The following is a 26,128-nucleotide window of genomic DNA, read 5'->3' as shown; positions in this document are numbered from 1 at the left end:
GAAGTCAGGTTTTGTTAAGTGCCTCTTGTGTACATAGGGTGCTCACCTGTGTGTGCCCAGGTGTTTATTACTTCTGTGGATACTTTTACAACGTCTTGATTGTTTTCTGGTCTTGCAGCTTCTTTTCTTTTAAGCCTTTGTAATGGATTCAGCATCTCAGTTTATTAAAAAGAATCATTAATTCCAGGTCCCGCCTCATTTGTTGGCTGCAATGCCTTTTTCTGTCCCATTTTGTTTTTCTTTACTGGCATCCCTTGAGAAACTTGAAACTTACATTTCATTTTTACAGAGTGCTTCATATTTTGTTGGTTCTAAATGCCATTTCTCATCTTCTCTTTTGGGTGTACTCTGTGGTCACTAGGAAGCTATGGCAGTGCCTCTGTAGTAGGAGCTCACGAACCTACCTTTTTCCTAGGCCTGACCAGTTCAGTCATGATCTCCAAACCCAAGGGGATTGCCCATTGCTGTATTAAAGAGAGGAAACATTTTTAGCAGATTTAAAAATTTCCAGTAAATCATTAGTGCCTGAGCCTCCCATTTGTTTTTATGGGAGAGAACAAGGAACAACCCAAGATATGTAAGGCTTCTGATGTATTGAGTGCTTGAAGGCGTTCATTGTTGTGTGTACACTTTTTCTGTTTTATTTTTAGACATGTTTTGTATCGATATTATCCATATGCATTTCTTATCACATGAAATCCTCCCAAAAAGCCCTATGAAGTTACTAGAGTAAGCAGTACTATGCCGATTTTATATTAATTGTGAAGTAGGTGATTCCTACTTAACAGCTGGGATGACTGAAGAATGAAGAACTTAAATCATTTGTCTAAAGTTACTCAAGAATCAGGGGGTTGAAATAAAATGTCTTGATTTTAGTCTGTTTTTTTTGTTGTTGTTTGTTTTCTGCATTGGCCAGAATAGTTTTGAACCATGTGACTTGTTCATTTTTCACCCTATTGCCTGCACTGCACCCTATTGCCTTCACTGGATGTGAAGGAATTCAGGCATCCTGAATGCCTGTCAGTAGCCATGCAGATAGGTGGACGGGGGAACTGGATGAAAGAGATTAGATTGTACCGATTGTGCCATGAGAGACGACTCCTGTTTCTCCATCTCTCTCAAGTGAAGGGAGATTGTTCACTCTAGATCATAGATTATCAGACTTTTAAGTTGTGAGCTCTTTGCAGTAAAAGACTTTTGGGCATGTAGTTCCATGTACATCTATGAACTATATGCCTATGCTACTGAACAAAGCATTATATGCATTAAAAACACATGCATACACTGAGAAGTTTTTGAAGAATGAGGTTTTTAAAATAATAGTTTTCATATTCTCTTAACAATGCACATAAATAATCGTGACTTTGAAAACGATATGATTCTAGATCAGATTATAGGATGGACAAGCTCATCAAAGCCATGTTCATGAGTCATGAGAGTTTTGGAAGCAACCTGTGGAATTGGAACCATCTTACTGTAAATCTTGGTATACTCTTTGAATCTACTCTCTTGTAAGCTCGGGTGCAATCAGGACTGTGACTCCTCAAAATAATTATTTTATTGGAATATTTTTGGAAGAATCAAAAGTATTTACCATATTTTAGAAAATGAAAATATTTTGCATATTCAGCAAATTATCATTAATTAGAAGCACAGCATCAGCTTAGGATACAGTAGTAGAGCTCTGATCTGACAGCATGAAGCCTACTTAGGATTCTCTCTCTCTCTTTTCCTCTGCCCTTCCCCCACTGGTGCTTGTTCTTTCTCTCTCAAAAAGAAGAAAAAAGTTTCATACTCAAAATCTCTATAAGTTACAGGGGAGTTAACAATTCATGAAAGAAACTATAGGCAGAAGGTTAATCACAGCTATATATTTTACGGGCTGTACTTATCCACTGTAAGAAATCTCTAAATTAGGGATGTTCTGGTTCTTAATATGTTGCTGTGTGTGTTTGTGTGCGTGTGTGTATGTATGTATTAACACTACTGGAATGAACATCTTTGTATATATTTCTCATATCCCAGTATTTTTTTTCTGAGAATATCCATAGGAAAACATCCTGGAACTGGAATTTATTATAGGATCAAAGGATTAAATGCATAATTAAACTTTGATACAAATTGCCTATTTAACTTGTAATAAGTTTGTACCTCCCAGCAAGTGTGTGAAAATGTTTGCTCACAGTCTTTTTTACAATTTATTTAGAGAAAACACATGCATGGGGGAGGGGCAGAAAGAGAGAGGGAGAGAGAGAATCCCATGCAAGCTCTGCGCTGTCAGTGCAGAGCCTTATGTATAGGGGCTGGATCTCACATGTATAGGGGCTGAGGGATCATGACCTGAGATGAAATCAAGAGTCAGACACTTAATGAACTGAGCACCCAGGTGCCCCATCTTTCTTCAAACTCTTCAAATTCAAACTGAATTTCATTAAGGTTTTTAGTTGTCATCAGTACAAGTTATAAATAGTATTGGTCTGATTTGCATTTTTGTATTAGTAATTAAGGTAGAGTACTTTGTCATGGACATTTTGTTACTTCTTTGTAATATGCTTTTTAGTCATATCGTTTTTTTTTTTTTTTTTTTTTTTTTTTTTTTTTGCTTTCTACTGGGCTGTTGATTTTTTTAAAAGCTGATTGTTATTTACAGTTCATAAATTGTATGAAAATATTTTTTCCTGGTTTATATTATGTATTTTGACTTGGCTTTTGGAATCTCAGCCACACATAAAATTTAAATATTTATGTAGGTAGGGATATTTTTTTTCTCTCCTTATGTTTGTGTCTATATAGAAGGATTCCACATTATAACATTTTGAGTATATATTTAGACCTTGTTAATTTATATTTTAATCTTTAAAATTTTGTTGTTTCGAGTAAAGGTAGATGAGCAGTCATATTTTTCCCTCTCTTTTCCTAAATGGATATCCAATTGCCACAACATTTATGGAATATCACTTTTTTCTCCATTTATTTGAAAACTCATCATTATTACTAAATTTCCATTTTCATTTGGGTCTGGTGTTTTTGGCTTTCCATTCTGTTCCATTTATCTGTCTACATCCTCTCCAACACCAAATTGTTCTTAATTGTTGTCACTTCATAATATGATTTAATATTGGCAGTCCTAGTACTTCCTCATTATTCTTCTTCATCAAAATTTTCCTGGCTATACTTGCATGCTTATTTTTTCCAGATAAAGCTCAATATCTTTCCTTCAGTATTTTAGAAATTCCTATTCATGTTTTAATTAGGATTCCTTTGAATTTATGGATTAATTACAGAATCATTGACATAATTTCAATATTGAGTTTTCCTATTTAAGATTATGACTTATTTAATTTTTTATTTTCAATCTTGAAACTTAATAAAATATTAGAGTTTTTCCATAGTGGTCCTAAACATTATTCAGGTTTATATCTTAGAATTGTTATGTCCTTTGTTTCTATTATAAATGGAACCTTTTCTTTAATATATTTTCATTTTGATTAGTATTTATATATAAAAACCTTTTTATATATTACCTTTTTAAAGCAGCAATTAACTGAATTAGTGATTTAGGGTATTAGGTATATTGGTGTCTTAGATGTATAATCATACCTAACGATGATTTGTTTTCTTCCTTCTAGTTTTTAATCTTGCTTTGTTCTGTATTTCGTCTAAATTCAGTGGCTAGTCACAACTGGATAGAAAAACATTAAAAATGGTGATGTTGGGTGACTGTTTTTCTTAAAGTTTCAAACAGTTGTGGAGTCTTTTATGGTTTAGGGCTTCTTTGGTAGTACAACTCTCTCAACAGCAGATGAGTATTTCCAATTTTCTATCTTTGGCTTTTGATTCCAGCCAATGGCAGCATCCACAGTCCTTGCTTTAGTCATGGCCCTCTCTGCATTAATTAATTAACTACTGATAATTAATGATAGATGACTTGAATTTATCAGACATCCATTACACTCTTACACTCTTAGGCTTTTTTTTTTTTTTTTCTTGAGCCATTCTGTCCAGCCTGAAGGAATTTATTGGGCCCACACTCACTGATTCAGAGCATTTAAGAATAGTGTTTATGGCCACCCCCTTGATTTGATTCTTCACAGAGGCTATTTTAATTGAACTTCTTTTAAAGGTCCTCTCCAGTTTCAATTTTTACCTATTAGTGATGAGAACAAAGTTGTATCTTACAATCTCCATGTTTTCGGACTTGGTCTATTGCTTTTCATTACTACTTGCAAATTGGCTGATTCTTTTCTGAGCTTCTTTTCTTTTACAGGGTCTTTCAAATATAGCCAATACCAATCACTTCATGATACTAACATTCTGTTTTCTTAATTCTTTGCCTCTAGCTCTAAGTTAATTTGATGTATTATTTACCTTTGCAAGGTAAAAATTTTTATCAAATATTTACCATTATATTAAATGAATTGCCATTTTCTAAACATAAACTAATTTTTTTCATTCCTCAAAGCCAATGCCATATATATTATTTAATACTGTTTTGGCAGTGTCCTTTTCCTACTATACCAAGTTTTGTATTAATTAGCTTAGATTACAGTAGCAGATGACCAAACAAGAGCATTTATTTGTCATTTGCATTTATTTGCATTTATTTGTCTTTTGCATCACATGCCCATTGTGGATAGATTTTGGCTTAACTTTACCACTTCTTTGCAACCACTTATATTAAACCATGGGCATAATTATGTGAACAATATGGATTTGAACTGCATATATGCACTTAAAAATGGATTTCTTTTTCAGTAAATATCGTATAATATTATAAACATATTTCCTCTTATTTTCTTCATGGTTTCTTTTTTCTAGTTTACTTCATTTTAAGAATTCAGTATATAATACACATACAAAATATGCATTAATTGATTGTTTATGTTATTTGTAAGGCTCCTGGTTAACAGTAGGCTATTAGTAGTTAAATTTTCAGAGTCAGAACTTATGTGTGGATTTTCAACCACATGGCAGTTGGTCCCCCAGTCTCTGCATTGTTCAGAGGTTAACTGCAGTGTGGTTGGGTAACACTTTGTGTTCAGTACTTTGTAGATTGTGTCAATATTCCTCAACCATTTCCTCACTAAATTTCTCTCCTCTCTCTCCTCTCCCCTCTTAACTGCTATGTGTTAATATGTATGCTTTGCCTTTTTATTTTACTTAAAAACTCTTGCTTGTACATGTGAGGGTAGCTTTGTCCAGATTTTCAATTTTTCCATCCGAATGTCGGTGAATGCTGCTGGTCTTTTCATTTCATCTGAGATTGGTTTGTTATCTCTGGTAAATTAAAGTTTGAGGATTATGTCTTCTATAACCTGTAGCCAGAGAATGGAAGTCTTAGTTGGGACTTTGTGCAGTCTTAATAGGGAATCCTAATTTTCCCCCTTTCTTCTGTATTTTTATCAAGTATTTATTATCCCCCTAAATTCCATTTTATCAAGAGTGTAACTTAGTCTATCCTGACCATCAAGGAGTTGTTTCAGCTCAGTCAAGAGCTAGCTCAGGTAGTCTTTAATCTTTTCTCTCTATAGAAACGGTTACTACTCCTACCTGCCCCAAGCATAAAGGAAAAAAAAATTTTTTTCCAAAAGTTAGTTTTGGTTCTTGAATTAGGAGTCTACATATACATGGTAGGGGAAAGAAATACCCAAATACCCAGTTTTCTTGTTGTTTCTCTTGTTTTCCCCCTAAATTTATTTTTTTCTTTTATTCCTTGGTTAAATTGTTGGATTTTAGGACTAATAAGCTCTGGAATGTGTGGACTTTTAGTGGATCTTCTCTCTCTCTCTCTCTCTCTCTCTCTCTCTCTCTCTCACTCTGTCTCTCTCTCTCTCTCACTCTGTCTCTCTCTCTCTCTCTCACACACACAGATCGTTTTTAATCTTTACTGGAAAATTTAAGTAGTCAAGGGAAAGCTATTACCCATGAGAAAACATTCTTTACAAGCCAAAAAAAAAAAAATTCCTGTTTAGACCAGAAACAGACCCTGAAATGCAGTGATGTAAATGAGAAAGAAGTTTATTTTTCTCATGTAGTCAGTTTATGTACTTATTCAAGGACTCAGGTTTTTCCTTCTTATTGGTCTAGTCTCCTTGAGAATGTCGTTCTCTTCTACACAGTCAAGGCTATATCACTGGTCACTGTCTTACCTGCATTGTAATCTGATGGGAAGGGAGAAAGAGAAGTCATAACAATAACTTTATTTTTAATCAGTTATGTGAAGTTGCATGTCATAGTCCCCCACACATTCTGCTAGCAAGAACTTAGTTGTGTGGCCATTCCTAACTGCAAAGAAGACTGGGAAGTATAGTCACTAGTTAGGAAGCTATGTGCCCAGATAAAAATCTTCTCTTGGTAGTATAAGGCGAATAGATTTTTGGATATAACCATTAGTTAGTATACTTTTTGTATCAGATACACTTATAAAGTAAAGGATCCAAATGTAATACAGATGGATCTGAAATATAATGTAACTTTTGTTTTTTATTTTCCATCAATTATTATGGGAGACGATAAGGGAATTCCTGGACTTTCAGCCCTGGCTCCTTGTCTGTAAAAATTTATTTTATAATGGCTCCCATTCTTTCACTAATGGAAAATCAAGGAATATTTCTGTGGAAATAGATCTGTTGTTAAAATTAAGGCTGCTTTTTTTTTTAATTAAGGCCAATATTGTATTAGTCTAGACAGATAAGTACATTCCCAGATTTTCCTGCAATTAACCAGAGTGGATAAGGGATGAAATTGGTTCAGAATAAAACAGGATAAGTCTGAATGAATATTGGGGCCCTACACAAGAGGTCATAGCAACCCTGTCCAGGAGGTTTAAAGCCTCCTGGTGGAAAGTGTCCATGGGAATAATTGGAAATGATACCATGTACGTACTTTTTCAACTTGTATCTTCCTTCTTTTGTGTCTGTCCTGCTGTCTCCTGTAACAGTGGACTGTTGCGAACCTATCTCCTACAGGGCAAGGTGCTCTGGATATTACTATTGAAGTATCAATAAGTCACTAGGGCTTCTTGATGAAGATGAAGGGTAAAACATACACATTTTCTCTATTTCTTAAACTCCCACGAAGACCCAAGGAAGCTCAATCTTAAAATAGAAAGAGATACGATTCATTTAAGAGAGAATCCTGTTTGTGTGTGTGCACACACATACATGTGCACACATGCACGCAGGTACCCCAAAAGCTTAGGAAATGGTAATACAAAGTATTCTTGAAAATAGAGGTGGATTGGAGGTAGAGCTAAAAATGAAAACATGGTTGAATATTCCTTTAAGAACAGTGAGATCCTGCTATCCCTTCCTCACCTCTGTGTAGTTAAGTGAATTTCCCTTCTACCGTGGTAGGACTTGAAAGTTGATTATCTGGGGAGGATAAGACTGAGGGTTTCTAGACTGGAAAGAAAAGGTGGAGATGTACAAAACTATAGGCAAAGAAGATCTTTCTATGGGGAATCCGCTGATATCCAGAGCTGTTTAGTGAAATGACCCAACCACACCATGTATAGAGAATCTCAATGAATAGTACTCAGTGAGAGCTTATCATCAGCTTCCAGGTGAACTGACCACCAGGAACCAGAAAATATCTTAGGAAAATTAAAGATACCAAAAAGTCTAAAGAAACTGACAAAAGATGTGTGAAGAAGACTTGGAAAAATGGTCATTAATGCCCTCAGAGATGCAGAACTCCTGATAGATCCTGCTTCAGCCGAGCTCCTTGATAGGACACACTGCGTCTTCAGGGCCAACACAGAGACAGTCCTGTAGCACGTGATCCACTTGTACACCACATTCCAGATCATTGGTCCTGGCACTCCTTGTACAGACCACCCCAGGCCCATTCCCACGGTCTGCAGGCCTCTTTCTTGTCTCTGTCTTGCTGAGGGCCTTTTAACACAGTATGCTTAGAGGTAGCCAAGGGAAGGTTGTTTATGTGAAATGTGGATGGAGTTGGGTGTGTGGTCTGAGTCCACATGTGTAAGCATGGGGTCATTATGGATGAAAAGTCTTCCATAGTGCTTAGCATAATGGATGATTATAGACCACATCCATGCTTAATATTATACAGTTTTACACTGTAACACACCCTAACCAAAAGGAAGATCCTACAAACATTCCAAGAGGGAAAACACTACAACCACCCCCCAAAAATATGCCATATACAAATGATCAGAATCAGAAAGGCTTCAAACATCTCACTGGTGACACTGATGTCAAAAAGAGAATGGAGCAGGGCCTACAGATGTCTGAAAGAAAAATCTAAACCATACTTTTATATGTGAATTAATTAAGTGAATATGATAAAGTTATTTTCAGAAATTTAAGGTTTCAAAAGATTGTCTCCCATAAATTCCTTTTGAGGAAGCTATTGGATGATGTATTCCCCTAACAAGGGAATAAATACAGATAGAACAGCAAATGTATATTGAAATAAGTGAGAAGGCTGTAGGAAGGACAAAGAATATCAAATTTGCAATGTATGTGATTCTGTTTTGAAGTGATCTTGACAATTGGAGATAGATTGGAGTTCAATATTACAGAAAGTTTATAGGAAACTAGTGTACCCCCTCCCCCCTTACCAAAACAGGTTATTGTTAACTGTAGGTAAAACAAACATTTGGTCAGGAAAAGGCAAGCAATCAACATATTGATGGCTTAGTTGTGAATCTTAATATAAGAAACACTGACTATTGATTTAACTAAAGCTTTAATAGAAAGTTAAGGGGATCTCTGCTTCTTACAAGTGGAGATGGGGAGAGGATGTTGGATGGTATGAGAGGTTGATTCTCTTCTTTTCACAGAGGAAGGTCAGTAGATAAGCCTGGAAACTGAAACTGTGGTAGCAGTGTGACCACGTGATTTGAGCTCATAGAGATACGGAAGCTTAGAATAAAAAAAGAGCGGCCTTGGGAGGGTTTTAAAACACTCTAATAACTAGGTTAGTCTTTAAAATATGTGAATAAATAATTTTCTTAAAAATTAAGATTTAAGTTTCAAAAATGTTTTTTTTTATTTAAGTGCAGCTGACACACAACATTGCATTAGTTTCAGGTGTACAGTATAGTGATTCAGTGTCTCTTTATGTTATATTGCTCTCCCCACAAAGGTGGCTACCATCTGCCATACTACAATGTTATTACAATCTCATCGACTCTATCCCCCGTACAGTGCTTTTTATTTGCTTGACTTATTCATTATATAACTGGAAACCTGTATCTCCTACTCCCCTTCACCCATTTTGACCCTCCCTCCACTGCTGTTCCTTCTGGCAACTATCAGTTTGTTCTCTGTATTTATAGATCTCATTCTGCTTTTTGTTTGTTTATTCATTTGTTTTGGATTTAGATTCCACATATGGTATTTGTCTTTCTCAGTTTGACTTATTTCACTTAGCATAACACCCTCTAGGTCCATCCATATTATTGAAAGGTCCAAATAGCATTTTTCTTACATCTGCATAATATTCCATTATATATGCAAGTATATATACATATCACATTTCTTTATTCATTTATCAGTGGACACTTGGGCTGCTTCCATATCTTAGCTATCGTAAATAATGCTGCAGTAAACGTAGGAAGCCATATATCTTTGAATTAGTGCTTTGGAATTTTTTGTGAAAATACCTAGTAGTGGCATTTGGATTATATAGTATTTCTATTTTTAATTTTTGAGGAAACTCCATACCGTTTTCCACAGTGGGTGCACCAGTTTTCTTTTTCACTACATCTTTGTCAATACTTGTTACTTCTTTGTGATTTTAGCCATTTTGACAGGTGTGAGGGGATACCTCATTGTGGTTTTGATTTGCATTTTTTGGATGATGACTGACATTGAGTGTCTTTTTATGTGTCTGTTAGCCCTTTGTATGTCTTCTTTTGAAAAATGTCTGTTCAGGTCCTCTGCCCATTTTAAAATCAGATTTTTTTTTTGGTGTTGGGTTGTAGAAGTTCTTTATATTTTATTTTATTTTAAAATATTTTTAAATGTTAATTTATTTTTGGGAGAGGCAGACAAAGCATGAGTGGGAGAGGGGCAGAGAGCAAGGGAGACAGAATCCAAAGAAGGTATGGTACTGGCACAAAAACAAACACATAGATCAATACAACAAAATAGTCCAGAAATAAACCCACACTTACATGGTCAATTAATCTATAACAAAGGAAGTAAGGCTCTACAACAGGGAAAAGACAGTTTGTTCAGTTGATGGTGAAAACTGGTCAGTTACATGCAAAAGGATGAAACTGGAACACTTTCTAACACCGTACACAACGTGTCGAGGGTGTATTCAATGGAGTGATCTTTTTTTTTTTAATGTTTATTTATTTTTGAGAGAGAGATAGAGAGAAGCAGAGTGCAAGCAGGGGAGGAGCAGAGAGAGAGGGAGACACAGAATCCGAAACAGGCTCCAGGCTCTGTGCTGACAGCTCAGAGCCTGACTCAGGGCTCAAACTCATGAACCCGTGAGATCATGACCTGAGCCGAAGTCGGATGCTTAACTGACTGAGCCACCCAGCTGCCCCAAATTCTTTATATTTTAAAAATATTAAACCCTTATTGGATATATCATTTACAAATGTATTCTCCCATTCAGTAGGTTGTCTACTGATAATCTCCTTTGCTGTGCAAAAGCTTTTTATTTTGATGTAGTCCCAAAAGTTAATTTTTGCTTTCATTTCCTTTGCTTTAGCAGACATATCCAGAAAAATGTTGTGATGGCCAATACCAGAGAAAATACTGCCCTGTTGTTTTCTAGGATTTTTATGGTTTTGGGTCTCACATTTAGGTCTTCAGTCCCTTTGAGTTGATTTTTGTGTATGGTGTTAGAAAGTGTTCCACTTTCGTCCTTTTGCATGTAACTGACCAGTTTTCACCATCAATTGAAGAAACTGTCTTTTCCCTGTTGTATAGTCTTACTTCCTTTGTTATAGATTAATTGACCATGTAAGTGTGGGTTTATTTCTGGACTCTCTATTCTGTTGTATTGATCTATGTGTTTGTTTTTGTGCCAGTACCATACTGTTTTGATTACTGCAGCTTTGCAGGGGATCTTTAAATTTGGAATTATGATACCTCCACCTTTGTTCTTTGTCAAGATTTCTTTGACTATTTGGGATCTTTTGTGGTTCCATGAAAATTTTAGCATTATTTTTTTCTAGTTCTATAAAAAGTTCTGATGGTATTTTGATAGGGATTAAATTGAATTACAGTTTTCAGAGTATAGGTTTTTTACTTCCTTGGTTACATTTATACCTAGGTATTTCAGTTTTTTGGGTGCAATTGAGAATGAGATTCTTAATTTCTCTTCCTGCTGTTTCATTATTAGTGTGTAGAAATGCTACCGATTTCTGGGTATTAATTTTGTATCCTGCAACTTTAGTGAATTCAGGTATTACTTCTGATAGATTTTGGCTGTTTCCCCCAAATTTTGGAACATCATGTTTTCATTTTCCTTTGTCTCCATGCTTTTTGATTTAACCAAGGAGGTGAAAGACCTTTACTCTGAAAACTGTGAAACACTTGATGAAAGAAATTGAAAATGACACCAATGGAAAGATATTTTATACTCAAGGATTAGAAGAATTAATGTTCAGATTCCCACACTACCCAAAACAGTCAACAGATTCAGTGCAATCCCTATCAAAATACCAACAGCATTTTCCACAGAACTGGAGAAAGTTCACCTAGTCTCAAAATACTTTCCTTATTTGATCATAAAGGAAACTTTGATAAATGAGGGTTGATCTTTCATAGACATGTGGTTTTAACGTATGTATGCGTGTGGAAGATTTTTCTTCCAGTAGACTTTGACCAGGGTGAAGTTAAAGAATGTATGATGATATTTTTTAGGCTGATGTATTTTCTTTCATTAATTTTACTTTTATTTGCAGGGTGACCGTGGACTTCCTGGTTTTCCTGGGCTTCATGGAATGCCAGGATTAAAGGTTGAAAAAATCTAGTCTTAATATTCACCACATCATATTTTATTTTGAATTTAAAGTTACTTATGCTACAAATGTGTTATAAATAAATCCTCATGTGTAAATGAAAGTATATTAAAATAAATGGGTTACTATCATAGTGTACAGAAAGCTTTTACAAATTTTCTTTACAATTTCCAGATACAAATTTTATGGTATTTAAACATCGATGAGTAAAGTTTACCATATGGAAATTTTTTTTAAGTTTGTTTATTTTTGAGAGAGAGAGAGAGAGAGAGAGCGTGTGTGTGAGACGGGTGGAGGGGTGGAGGGGTAGAGAGCAAGAGAATCCCAAGCAGGGTCTGTGCAGAGTCGGATGTGGGGCTTGAACCCATGAACCGAACTGTGAGATCATGACTTGAGCCAAAACCAAGAGCTGGAAGCTTAACCGATTGAGCCACCCCAGCACCCCTCTATGGAAATTCTTTTAATTATAAGCCCTGAACTGTAGGTCCTATTTTGGTACCATCTGTCCTTATTTTTCCTTGTTTTTTTTTCATAAAGCCTTAAACATAGGGCTTTTGTAAATCTTACATTATTTTATATTATGTTGACATAATAAACCTTGTTTATAATTGGTGTTGCTTTTTTTTCTTTAATCTGTGAGGGACGTTTTCATACTTTTTCATACGTTTTCATAAGGGACGTTTTCATACCGTGTTATATTAGTTTAAGGTGTATGATATAGTGATTCAGCAATGCAATATACTACTCAGTGTTCATCATAATAAGTGTACTCTTAATCCCCTTCACTTGTTTTGCTCATCCGCCCCCGCCTCTGGCCAACTTCCCCTCTGATATGCTTCATTTTAAATGAGTACCCTCAGTTAAAGTTATTTTTCTTCCAACAAGAACATTTTTTACTAGAAGCATACTTCAAATTACATGGTTTGAAAGATATATATAAAACCACTTTCCATCCAAGAAAAATAGAATATACATTTTCTTCAAGTACCCACAGAAGAATCACTTGGTTAAATCACGTAAAAAGGGACATAACAAATACTGGAATTAAAATTAAAAATTTAATAAAAAACAAAACCCAATATTTATATTTTGCATTTTAGGGTGAAATGGGCCCCAAAGGAGATAAAGGATCAATTGGATTTTATGGCAAAAAGGGAAGTATGGATTGTAAAACAAAGTATCTATATGGAACTTTGAATGTCATGGAAATGCAAAACTTGAATTTCTTTCCCAGCCACCATTTCAGCAATTAGCTTTGTTCATCTTTCTCAGGAGATTTATTTAGAATAATGAAAAACCCTAAAAATAACTGGTTTAGGTGTACCCTGTGTTATTGATTATTCTGAATTTTTAAAGTATTTATGGAGAACGATTCCTTGGGAGAAGTAGTAACAGCATGTCCCTGGAGAATCAATGTTAAGGGCCTTCTGACTTCTTCACATTGAAGGAAGATTATATTCTCTTTATATTGTGTTTAAAATACACTGCTTTTTAATTTTGCGAGATGTGGTTTCTGTATTTAGATGCTTATAATAATCCTGCATTCATCAGTAATTTTGATGTCTTTATGTTGTGTCCATTGGCCTGGTAAAATAATGCTTTGCCAAAAGTCGTAGAGCCAACACAAGCTATAGTTCCATGAATTCTGTCATTACATAAAGAGTTTCACTTACTCACTTTTTAACTTAAGTTTGAGTTGCAATTTAAAAATCATTGTTGTACCTCCTCTGAGGATGGTGTCTAGAGACATTCACAGTGGTCCAACTGCCGTCATAGGCTATTCTACAATACAGCCTCTAGCAAAACTAGGCTGTGCAGAATGCCTGGTAATAGGATTGTTTACCTTACTACCAACAAAGTTGGGAAAGCACCAACATCTGCATGTGTGTGCCTAGGCAAACGTCAGAGTTTGTGCTGTGAGACCTAAAGTTCTTATGAATTTGCCTCAAATGAAAAAAACATGTTAGAAGGGCCCATGGTGGTTCCATGTGTGCTAAATATGCCCATGCCAAAGTCAAGCCTGCTTTCTTTATTGAGGAGCAGAATATCTTTGAGGAAGTGTTGAAGGCACAAGCACAGAGTCAGAAAGCTAAACAAACAAACAAAATGAAGCTTTTCTGAGTAATAAGAACAAAAAAAATAAAAATAAAAGTTTTGCATGGATTGTTTTTTTTTTTTTTAAGTATTTATTTTTAATACAGGGTGCAAAAGGTGAAAAGGGAAATGCTGGTTTTCCTGGCCTTCCTGGACGTGCTGTGAGTTTGACAGAAAAAGTTCTTGAGTATTTTACTTAAAAATTATCTTATACTCTCTTTCTTTAGAAATAAAAATTAGTGCAAAAATATATTAAAATACATGTATTTATTTTTTAGGGAGAACCAGGAAGACATGGAAAGGATGGACTAATGGGTAGTCCTGGTTACAAGGTATTTACATTAAAAAAAAATTCTGTAACTTGTGAGTGAACATTTGAAAAATGTACTGACATTTAACTTTTTACATTATGACATTGGTATAAAGTAATGAGCTAAAAGTTGTTTTACTGTAATTGAAAAATGAAGTAAGTTTCTTGGGAGTCTGTTGTGAATTCTTATGTCTTAGAAATAAAATCCTTGGATATTTGAGAGTTGAACTTCTTTGATAAGCCATTGAAACTGAATTTGTTTGGTGGGTTAGAGGCAGAGGTACAAAGCTCTTAGCTCCCAAAGGATTGAAGTTTTGGGTGGGAGGTAGGAAGACTTCATCCTTAACCTTAACAACTTCTTTATCAATTCTATGGTGTCAGTATGGGAGAAATAAAGCAAGAGGTACTGGGAAGTCAGTCCTTCACCAACCCTGAAAAAGTCAATGGCTCTGAAAAACACGATGGTGGGTTAGCACCGTCTTACTGTTACATAAATGGTTGATTGGTTAATTATCAAATAGGAATGGGCTTTCTGTGCTATAATTGTTAAATGAAAAGATATCAGTCATGTGTATATATTTAAGTCCATGTATCTGGAATATGCTAACAGCCCACATCATTGTTCTGCTATAAGTTTCTTGAGTACTTAAGGAGAGGATTTGTGTAATCCATCAACCAATGAGGCTGCTTGGTCAAGCATTGGATTTAGAGATGTCATCAGGTTTCCTAATCATGAGGCCAAACTTGCTCAGAAATCCAGTCCATATTTTCTTTGTCCACCATTGTTTTCTTTTCCTTTGGACAAACTGTTCATTTATTTGCCTAAGTATTATGTGAGTTACCCAAATATCGATGATTCTTAAAGATTATAAATAGTGCTTCCTGAATGTAAAATATTGGGGCTCATTTTTTTAATTTTTTTTTAACATTTATTTATTTTTGAAAGACAGAGACCGAGCATGAGCATGGGAGGGACAGAAAGAGAGGGAGACACAGAATCTGAAGCAGCTCCAAGCTCTGAACTGTCAGCACAGAGCCCGACAGGAGTCTCAAACTCACAAATAATGAGATCATGACCTGAGGTGAAGTCAGACACTTAATCATCTGAGCCACCCAGATGCCCCTGGGGCTTAGTTTTAAAAGCTCAGTCATGTGTTGTTAATTATATTTCAGTGATTCTGTATTTTATTTCCCATTTGTTAATTCAACAGATACTTATTGATGTTTATTAGGTGCTATATGTACAGAAGGGAACATAACTATATTAGCCCTTATTTTTGTGGAGTGTATAATCTAGTCTCTATTAAAGAACACAGATTCTTCTCTTTAACTTCAAATTTTGCATTCATCTAATTTAATTTTCCTTTGTCTTCTGTTATCAAAAGCCCATGTGCCACAAGAAATGAGATTATGGTTTTTTGGGGTAGTTAAGTTCTGGAGAATAGAACTGAATTGGATTTCTACCCCTCAGTGAGGTTTTCTAATCAACTGTCTTTTGGCAAATTTTTTGACCTTCAGTTTTCTCCATTTAAAATACGGGATAAATATTACTTACATAGATTGGTATGGTGTAGGGACTGAGAAAGATAGAGCACCCAGCATAGTACCTGTCAGAGAATGTATTCAGTAAGGAATTAGTTTCTTCGTACATTTTTTGATTGGAGCTTTGCATGAAGATCCCTTTTGGAGCCTAAAAAAAAAAAACTTTATTGAGGTATGATTGAGATGCAAAAACTGTACATATTTCATATATACCACTTGGTGAGTTTGTATATAAGTATATACTCATGAAACCATCACCACAGTCAATGCCATAAACATATATCACCTCCAAAAATTTCCTCCCTATTTATTATTATTATTTTTGTGATGACAACACTTAATATAAGGTCTACCTTGTTAGCTAATTTCAAAGTTTGCAATACAGCATTGTTAACTCTGGGCATTAAGCTGTACAGTAGATATCTAGGACTTACTCATTTTGTATAATTGAAACTTTGTACCCTTTGACCAGTCTTCTCTCTCTCTCCCTCTCTCCATCCCTGGGAAACCACCATTCTATTTTCTGCTTCTATGAGTTTGTTTGGGATTCTCCATATAAGTGGGATCATATAGTATTTGTAACTATGTGTCTGGCTTTTGCTTAGCATTGTCTTCTGGGTTCATCCATGTTGTAACAAATGACAAGATTTCCTTCTTTTTTTGAGGATGAACCATATTTCTATGTCTGTGTCTGTATATCTTATCTGTATCTATCTAGATATCACAGTTTATTCATTCAACTAGTGCACATTTAAGTTACTTAATGTCTTGATTATTGTGAATAATGCTGCAATGGACATGGCATTACAGATATGTCTTCGATACCCTTATTTCCATTCCTTTGGATATATACCCAGAAGGGAGCTTGTCATATTACATGATAGTTATCGTTTTATTTTTTTGAGGAACTTCTATACTTTTTTTTACATAGTGGCTGCATCAATTTACATTTCCACCAACAGTATACAAGGCTTCCAGTTTCTCCACATCCTTCCTAAGACTTGTTACTTTAATTTTTTGTTGTTGTTTTTAGTAATAGCCCCTAACGGATTTGAAGTGATATTTCATTGTGGTTTTGATTTGCATTTCCCTGTTGATTAGTGATGTTGAGCACTTTTACATATACTTGGTCATTTGTATGTTGTTTTACAGAAATGACCTTTCAGTTCCTTTGCCCATGTTTAAATAGGGGTGTTATTACCGCTGTTGAGTTGTAGGAGTTCCTTCTGTATTTTGGACATTAATCCTTTATCAGATATAGGGTTTGCAAATGTTTACTCCCATTCTTTGGGTTGCCTTTTCATTTTGTTGATGATTTTCTTGTTTGTGCAGAAGCTTTTTGGTTTGATGTAATCCCACTTGACTAATTTTGCTTTTGTTGCCTATGCTTTTGGTTCCTGGATCGAACATACACATTTTAGGATTCTTTTTTCTATTTATATAAAAATTTCCATTGGGATTTTGATAGGGATTGAACTGAATCTGTAGGCCATTTGTGGTAATGGATGTTTTAACAATAAAAAATAAACAAAAAAAACAAAAAACAAAAAAAAAAAATAAAAAATTAACAAAAAATAACAATAAAAAATATAGTCCATGAACTAGAGATGACTTTCATTTATTTGTTTATTCCTTAATTTCTTTCATTAATGTTTTATAGTTTTTAGTGTATAAGTCTTTCTCCTTTTTGGTTTAGTTTATATCAAAGTATTTTATTATTTTTATGCTGTTATAAATATGATGTTTTCTTAATTTTCTTTTTGTATAGTTTGCTATTAGCATATAAAAATGCAATTGAGTTTTATATGTTGATTTTGTATCCTGCAACCTTATTGAATTTATTAGTTTGAACAGTTTTTTTGTGGAGTCTTTAGGATTTCCTATATATGAGATTATGTCATCTATAAACAGAGACAGTTTTACTTCTTTTTCCAATTTTGATGTTTTTTCTTTCTTTTTCTTGCCTAATTTCCCTAACTAGTACTTCTAGTACTATGTTGAAAAGAAGTGGTAAGAGTGTACATCTTTGTCTTGTTCCTCATCATAAAGGAGAAGCTTTCAGTTTTTCATCATTAAATACGATGTTCACTGTGGGTTTTTCATATATGCGATCTTTTTTAAGTTCCTTCTGTACCTAGTTTGTTGAGAGTTTTGATGATAAAATGATGTTGAATTTTGTCAAATGTTTTTTCTGCATTTCTTGATCATGTGATTTTTATCTTTATTCTGGTAATGTGGTGTATCACACTGATTTGCATATACTGCCATCTTTATATCCCAGGGATAAATCTCACTTAGTGATGATGTATGATCCTTTCAATGTGCTGTTGAATTCAGTTTGCCACTATTTGTTGGGGACTTTTGCATGCACCTTCATCAAGGACATTGTGGTTTTCTTTCTTGTGGTGTTTTGTCTGGCTTTAGTAGCAGGCTAATACGGGCCTCATAAAATGATTTGGAAGTGTTCTCTCTTCTATTTCTTGGAACATTTTAAGAAGGGTTCATATTTAAATGTTTAGTAGAATTTACCTGTGAAGTCTATGGTCCTGGGACTTTATTTATTGCAAGATTTTTGATTACCCATTCAGTCTCCTCATTTGTTTTTGGTCTTTTCAGTCTTTCTCTTTCTTCTTCTATCACTTTTGGCAGGTTTTGTGTTTCTAGGAATTTATCCATTTCTTTTAGTATGTCCAATTTTTTTTTTGCATACAATTATTCATAATAGTCCCTCATGATCTTTTTCATTTCTGTGGCATCAATTGTAATGTCTCCTCTTTTGTTTCTGACTTTATTTGAGTCTTCTCTCTTTTTTCTTTGTCTAGATAACTAAGGATTTGTCCATATTTTATATCTTTTTAAAAAATCAACTCTGGCTTTGTCTATTTTTTCTATTTTTTGTATTCTATATTTTATTTATTTTTGTTCAAATGTTAATCATTTCCTTCCTCCAGCTAACTTTGAGCTTCTTTTTTTTTTTTTGAGTTTATTGCCCTTTTTGATATTAATCTGGGTAGCATGATTGCATGCGTATACCCACAAGTGTAAACTATAGTTCAGTTTTTAACAGCTTTATTTATAAATAAACCACACATTATATAGTTTACCTATTTAACTTATTGTACACACAATTCAATGGTTTTCAGTATACTTAGAGTTATTAAATTGTCACTTCAACCTAATTTTAGAACATTTTAATCACCTCAAAAAGAAACCCTATACTCATTAGTGGTCTCTTTCAATTTCCTCCCAGCCACTACCCCTCTACTTTCAGCCCTATGCAACCTCTAATGTACTTTCTGTCTCTATGGATTTTCCTGTTATGAATATTTGATAGGGAATTTGGCAGTATGTGGCCTTTTGTGGCTAACTTCTTACACTTAACAGAACATTTTCAAGTTCTTTCTGTGTTTTGGCCTATACAGTACTTTATTCATTTTTATTGATGATATTTCCTATTTATTCACTCATTGGTTGATGAATATTTGGGTTTAACTTATTAAGAAACTACCAAACTACTAAGCTTCAGTATACTTTTTAGTTTGGAATAATTCTAGATTTATACAAAAGTTGCAAGTAACAGTATACAGAGTTCCCTTACACACTCTGTCCATTTTGTCCTGATGTTAACATATTGCTATGGTACATTTGTCAAAAGTAAGACATCAATATTGACACATTGCTATAAGTTAAACTCCATACTTTATTTGGATTTTATTCATATGTCTTTTTTCTATTCCATGATCTAATTGAGGATATTCCACATTGCATTGTTTTGTTATGTCTCCTTAGTCTCTTCTAATCAATGATAATTTATCAGCCTTTTCTCGTTTTTCATGACTTGGACAATTTTGAAGAGCTTTGATTACGTATTTTGTAGAATATCACTCAATGTGGGTTTTTCTGATAGTTTCTTCATGATTAGGCTGTAACTGTATTTTTTATTTTTTATTTATGGTTTTGGTGGGAAGGGAAGAATAACACAAAGGTGAAGTGACCTACTCATCAGAGAGTATATATGCTATCCACTTGACTAATCATTGATTATATTAACTTTGATCATTTGGTTATGGTAGTGTTTGTCAGGTTTCTTCACTGTGAAGTTACTGCTTTTTTCCTTTTACTGCTTTTTTCCAGTTCCTACTCATGATAGGACAGAGGGGCTGAGATTAAAATTTCAACTCACAGAGCGGAGAGTATGTACATATCTTTACATTTATTAGAGGAGAGTTCTGGTTGTAACAATATTGAGTTCTTCCAGTCCATGAACATGGTATATCATTCCACCTAGATGGTCTTTCTTTAATATATCTCAGAAATGTTTTGTAGTTTTCAGCATGCAGATCTTGTATGTGATTTTGTTAAATTCATATGCAAAAATTTTATTTTGTTAAATGCTCTTGTGAATAGATTTTTAAAAATTTATTTTCTCTTGCTAACATATAAAAATACAATGGTTGGTATGTTGATTATATACCCTGCAGTATTGCCAAACTCACTTATTGATTCCTGCAACTTGCTTTGTAAATTCCTTAGATTTTTTCTGCATAGATAAGCATATTGTTTAGAAATAAAGACAATTTTCTTCTATACTAATTCATATGACTTAAATTTATTTTAATAATAGTATTGCATTATACAGGCCCTCTGGTGCAACAGTGAATAGAAGTAGTGAGAGTGTATATTTCTTGCCTTGTTTCTGGTCGTAGTTAGAAAGCCTGCAGTCTTTCACCAGTAAATGTTAGTTGTTTTATATAGAAACCCTTCATCAGGTTGAAGAAATTCCTTTTTATTTGTAATCTCTTTAGAGTTTTTCTCTTTAATTATGATTAGGTATTTTGTGAGAAACTTTCTGCATTTATTGAGTTGATTTATATTGTTTTCCTCTCTTATTTCTTTAATACGATGTATGGTATTGATTTTTGTATGTTACACTAACCTTGCATTATTGGGATAATTATATTGGTGGTGATATTATATTCCTTTTATATATTGCTGGATTCATTTTGGAAATGTTTTATTAAGGACTTCTGTGTTTATGCTCATGAAAGATAGTGGTCAGTAGTTTTCTTGTGATTTTTTTTGTATGGCTTTGGTATCAAGATAAATACTAGGTTTTCTTTTCTAAAAGAGATTATGTAGAATTGGTATGATTTCTTCCTTATTTGGTAGAATTTACCAGTGAAATGATCTGGACTTGAGCTTTTTAAGTTTGAGGAAGATTTTAATTACTAATTAAATTCTTTTACTAAATATTGGGATACTTAGTGTTTTTCTTCCTTCTTGGGTAAGTTTTGCTAATTTGTGTCTTTGAAGGAATTTGTTCATTTCATTTTCAATTTGTTGGCATATTTTATTTATAATATTGCATTATTCTTGTCTGTTTAATTAACTAATTTTATGAAGTTTGAAATTTTAATTCCAGTATAGTTAACATACAGTGTTACATTAGTTTCAGGTATACAAGATAGTGATTCAACACATCTATGCATTACTCAGTGCTCATCATGAAAAGTATACTCTTTAATCCCCATTACCTGTTTCACCCAGTCCCACACCTACCTCCCCTAGGGTAATACATCAGTTCTCAAAAGTTACAAGTCTTGGGGTGCCTGAGTGGCTATGTCATTTGAATGTCCGACTCTTAATTTTGGCTTGGGTCATGATCCCAGGGTTGTGGGATCAACCCCTCTATCAGGCTCCGTGCTGAGCATGGAGCTTGCTTAAGATTCGCTCTCCTCTCTCTCTCTCTCTCTTTCTTTCTCTCTCCCCCTCCTAAATAAATAAATAAATAAATAAATAAATAAATAAATAAGTAAATAAATAAATAAATAAATAAGTAAATAAAAAACAAGCAAGCAATTTTTAATAAATAAATACTTTATTTTTAGAGAGAGAATGGGAGAGGGGCAGGGCGGGCTGGTAGGGAGAATCTTAACCAAGCTCCATGCTCAACTCAGAGCCCAACAGAGGGGTTGATCCCACAACCCTGGAACCGTGGGATCATGACCTGAGCCAAAATCAGGAGTTGGATGCTCCCCAGGCACCCCACAAATCTTTAAAATAAAAGATGTTTCTCGGTTTGTTTCTCTCTTTTTTTCCTTTGCTCATTTGTTTCTTAAATTCCACATATGAGTGAAATGATATGGTATTTGTTTTTCTCTGACATTTTGTTTAGCGTTATACTCTCTGGCTTCACCCGTGTTGTTGCAAATGGCAGATTTCATTCTTTTTTGTGGCTGAATAATAGTCTGTTTTATGTATATGCCATCTCTTCTTTATCCATTCATCTATAGATGGACACTTGGTATGTTCATAATTTGGCTATTGTAAATAATGCTGCAGTAAACCTAGGGGTGCATGTATACCTTTGAATTAGTGTTTTTGTACTTTTTAGGTAAATATCCTGCATATTGCAATTATGTATCATAGGGTAGTTCCATTTTTAACTTTTTGAGGAACCTCCTCACTGTTTTCCATAGTGGTGGTATCAGTTGACACTCCTACCAAAATTGCACGAGGGTTCCTTTTTCTTTAAAAAAATTTTTTTTAATGTTTGTTTATTTTTTAGAGAAAGAAAGAGCATGAGTCGGGGAGGGGCAGAAAGAGGGGAGACATAGAAATCTGAAGCAAGCTCCAGGCTCTGAGCTGTCAGCACAGAGCCTGGTGTGGGGCTTGAACTCACGATACATGAGATCATGACCTGATCCAAAGTCAGATGCCCAACCTACTGAGCCACCCTGGCACCCCAAGCGTTTCTTTTTCTCTACATCCTCTCCAACACTCGTTTCTTTTATTTTCTATTTTAGCCTTTCTGATAGGTGTGAGGTAATATTTTATTGTAGTTTTGATTTGCATTCTCTGGTGATAAGTGATATTAAGCATCTTTTCATGTGTTTGTTGGTATCTGTATGTCTTCTTTGGGAAAATGTCTATTCATGTTTTCTGTCTATTTTTAAATTAGATGATTTGTTATTTGGTTGTTGAGTTGTATAAATTCTTTATATATTCTGTATTCTAAATCTCTGTAGAGTTGTCATTTGCAAATATCTTCTCCCATTCAGTAGGTTGTCTTTTAGTTTTGTTGATGGTCAGCACAGAACCTTTTTTTTTAAATTATTTTTAACATTTACTTATTTTTCGAGAGGGAGGGGCAGAGAGAGAGGGAGTCACAGATTCTGAAGCAGGCTACAGGCTTCGAGCTGTTAGCACACAGTCTGACGTGGGTATCGAACCTGTGAACTGTGAGATCATGGCCTGAGCTGAAGTCGGATGCTTAAACAACTGAGCCACCCAGGCGCCCTGAGAAGCTTTTTATTTTGATGTACTCCCAGTAGTTTATTTTTGCTTTTGTTTCCCTTGCCTCAGAGGACGTATCTAGAAAAAAAGTAGCTATGGTTGATGTCAGAGAAATTACTGCCTCTGTTCTCTTTAAGGATATTTATAATTTCAGATCTAACTTTAAGTACTAAATCCATTTTGAATTTTTTTAAAGTTTATTTTTTTGAGAGAGAGAGAGAGAGTGAGTGCGCCTGCATGTGTATGGGAGAAAGTGAGGGAGGGGAAGTGAGGTAGAGGGAGAGAGAGAGAATCTGAAGCAGTCTTCACACAATCAGTTTAGAGCAATATGTGGGGCTTGAACCCATGAACTGTGAGATCATGACCAGAGCCAAAGTCAGACCCTTAACCAACTGAGTCATCCAGGCACTTCACCATTTTGATGTCATCTTTGTTTTTGGTGTAAGCCAGCAGTCCAGTTCCATTCTTTTACATGTTGCTGTCCAATTCTCTCAACATCAGTTGCTGAAGAGACTTTTTCCCATTGTGTATTCTTTGCTGTTTTGTCAAAAATCAATTGACCGTGTAAATGTGGGCTTCTTTTTGGGTTTTCTGTTCCCTTGATCTATGTGCCTATTTTGGTGTCATATTCTTGTCCTTTTAATGTAGGATTTTTTAATGTGCTCTCATTCCTGATATTTTGTAATAACTTAACACAGTTACAGTTGAATTCATGCACCACAGGGTTTTTCCTCATTTTCTCCTTTGTCATCTTGGCCTGATGCTTTTTGTGTTGAATCGTTTCGTGATAACTTTCTCTTATTTCTTACATGGAAACTGGTTAAGTTGAGCACTATATCTCTCATAGGGTCAATAATAGTAAACTTCATTCTTGTAGGAAATGAGCCATTCCATCTAGATTTTTCAAAGGACTTGTATAAAATTGTGCAGATTCCTCTATAGTTTTTAAAAAGTTCTTGGTTTCAGTAATTTGTCTCTCTTTGTTACTTGTTTGAATATTTGTGCTTTCATTTTCTACTGTTTTTTTTTGTTTTGTTGTTTTTTTGTTTTTGCTTGATTATATGAGATTGTGGTTTTTCTATTTGTGTTTTTTTTTTCACAGAACCAACATTGTAATTTAATTATTAACTTCACTGATTTTTCCATTTCTGGTTTTTGGTGTGTTTTTTGTTTTTGTTTTTTTGTTTCGTTTTTTGTTTTGTTATTACATTTATACTACTTCCTAACTTCTTTCTTTTTTCTTATATTTTTCTAGGTTTTACAATTGGGAATTGAATTCATTTATTTTCATTCTTTTCCTATTTTTTGCTTCCAGTATTTAAATTATATGTATTCTTTTTGATTATTGCTTCAATTGTATTCCCTTGATATTAATGTGCAGTGTTTTCTCATTAATGCTACTTTTAGAGGGGCACCTGGGTGGGTCGGTCACTTAGGTCTTGATTTCAACTCAGGTTATAATCTCAGTGTCATCAGATCAAACCCCGTGTCAGGCTCTGTGCTGAGCATGGAGCCTCCTTGAGATTCTCTTCCTCTCTCTCTGCCCCTCCCCTGCTCTAATATTTATAAGCTATTTTCCACTCTTTGCCCACCTTTGTTTCAAATCTGCAATTAAATATATTCAGGGTTCATCCCCAGGTATATTTATCAGTTATAGTCATCATTGTGGTTTATAGAAGCTGCTTCTATAGTGTATTTCTTAGGAAATGCTTGTGAATACAGTGTTCTCTGATTTCTTATGTCTTAACATGTTTTCTACAGGTTATAGCATTTGTTGCAGTTTTTTTTTTCTGCTTCATGTTTATTTTTGTATGAGAGAAATTGAAATGTTTGGGTTCTTATTTTATGTTTTTCATTTAGTAGTTTTGTTTGAATATTGTCTGCAGATTTTTCTCAATTTGAAATGTTTTATGTGTATTTGGACCTACAGTAATAGGGGTGTAAAAGTTTGAGCAGCTTACTAGGCTTCTTAATTCTAGAGCATCTCCTTTTTATGTATAGTGAAGTTAGCTTTTTATTTAATTATTCTTAATTATTTATCAGAGTGGGGGACAGGGGCAGAGGGAGAGAGAGAATCTTTTTTAATGGTTGTTTATTTTGAGAGAGAGCATGAGTGAGGGGCAGAAAGAGAGGGGAACAGAGGATCTGAAGCAGGCTTTGTACTGTTAGCAGCAAGCCTGATGTGGGGCTCGAACTCATAAACCATGACATCATGACCTGAGCCGAAGTTGGATGCTCAAGAGACTGAGCCACCTAGGTGCCCCTCAATGTTTATTTAATCAATGGAATCAATTATTGGGATAGGTTAAGTATGCCTTCGGTTGGGGAGGTGGAGAAATGAAAAGTATAATGTGTGCATTTGATTATAATGTGGCACATTTAAGAGTAAATGTCCAGCAAGTAGTTAAATACTGATAACTGTCTCATTTGCAGAGGGGAAGGAATGGGAGAGTGAACGGAATTGGAAGGGACTATCTTAGGTTGTGGGAAAGAGACCCTTTCACTGTAAAAAAAAAAAAAAAAAAAAAAAAAAAAAGGAAGGAAGGAAAGAAGGAAGAAATGAAGGATGTAAGAAGGAGGGGGAGGAAGAAAAGAAGAAGAAAAAAAGAATGGGTGGATGTAAATTCAGGACAGTTTGTTGGTTTGGTGGCAAGATGTCTAACTTCTCTTTCCTCTAAGGAAGTATAAATTATCACCTGTTGAGAGGCAGGGAAAAGGGAATTTCTGTTGATTAAAGAACTTTTAGCTCTGTGGAGAATGTGGTACAGAAGAGATTAAGAAAATATAGAAGCTGCTTTGAAGTGTATTTGAAGCTGGAAGTTATCATCTGGTCAACAGTGGTAGTATATTTCCCCTCCCACTGCTATACTTAGAAACCCAAGAGTGGGTCTGAGGAGGCTTTCCGTTTGATTAACTCAATATTGAGGTTT

General features: G+C 34.6%; 1 protein-coding gene across 7 annotated transcripts in view; it reads left to right on the top strand.

Moving 5' to 3' along the window:
- Positions 1-26,128, top strand: part of COL21A1 (collagen type XXI alpha 1 chain) — a 172,036-nt gene that overhangs the window by 100,789 nt on the left and 45,119 nt on the right. For 6 of the 7 annotated variants that reach the window (XM_015543553.2, XM_042986588.1, XM_042986587.1 and 3 more), the window contains 4 exons: positions 11,900-11,953; positions 13,057-13,110; positions 14,158-14,211; positions 14,329-14,382. In XM_015543553.2, coding sequence (XP_015399039.1) covers positions 11,900-11,953; positions 13,057-13,110; positions 14,158-14,211; positions 14,329-14,382 — 216 coding nt within the window. The remainder of the gene's footprint in view (positions 1-11,899; positions 11,954-13,056; positions 13,111-14,157; positions 14,212-14,328; positions 14,383-26,128) is intronic. The other variant, XM_042986589.1, reaches the window with a different exon arrangement.

This window comes from Panthera tigris, chromosome B2, assembly GCF_018350195.1.
Source record: "Panthera tigris isolate Pti1 chromosome B2, P.tigris_Pti1_mat1.1, whole genome shotgun sequence".
NCBI lineage: Eukaryota > Metazoa > Chordata > Mammalia > Carnivora > Felidae > Panthera > Panthera tigris.
Note: the sequence above shows the minus strand (reverse complement) of the source record. Positions and strands in the feature narration are given on the sequence as shown.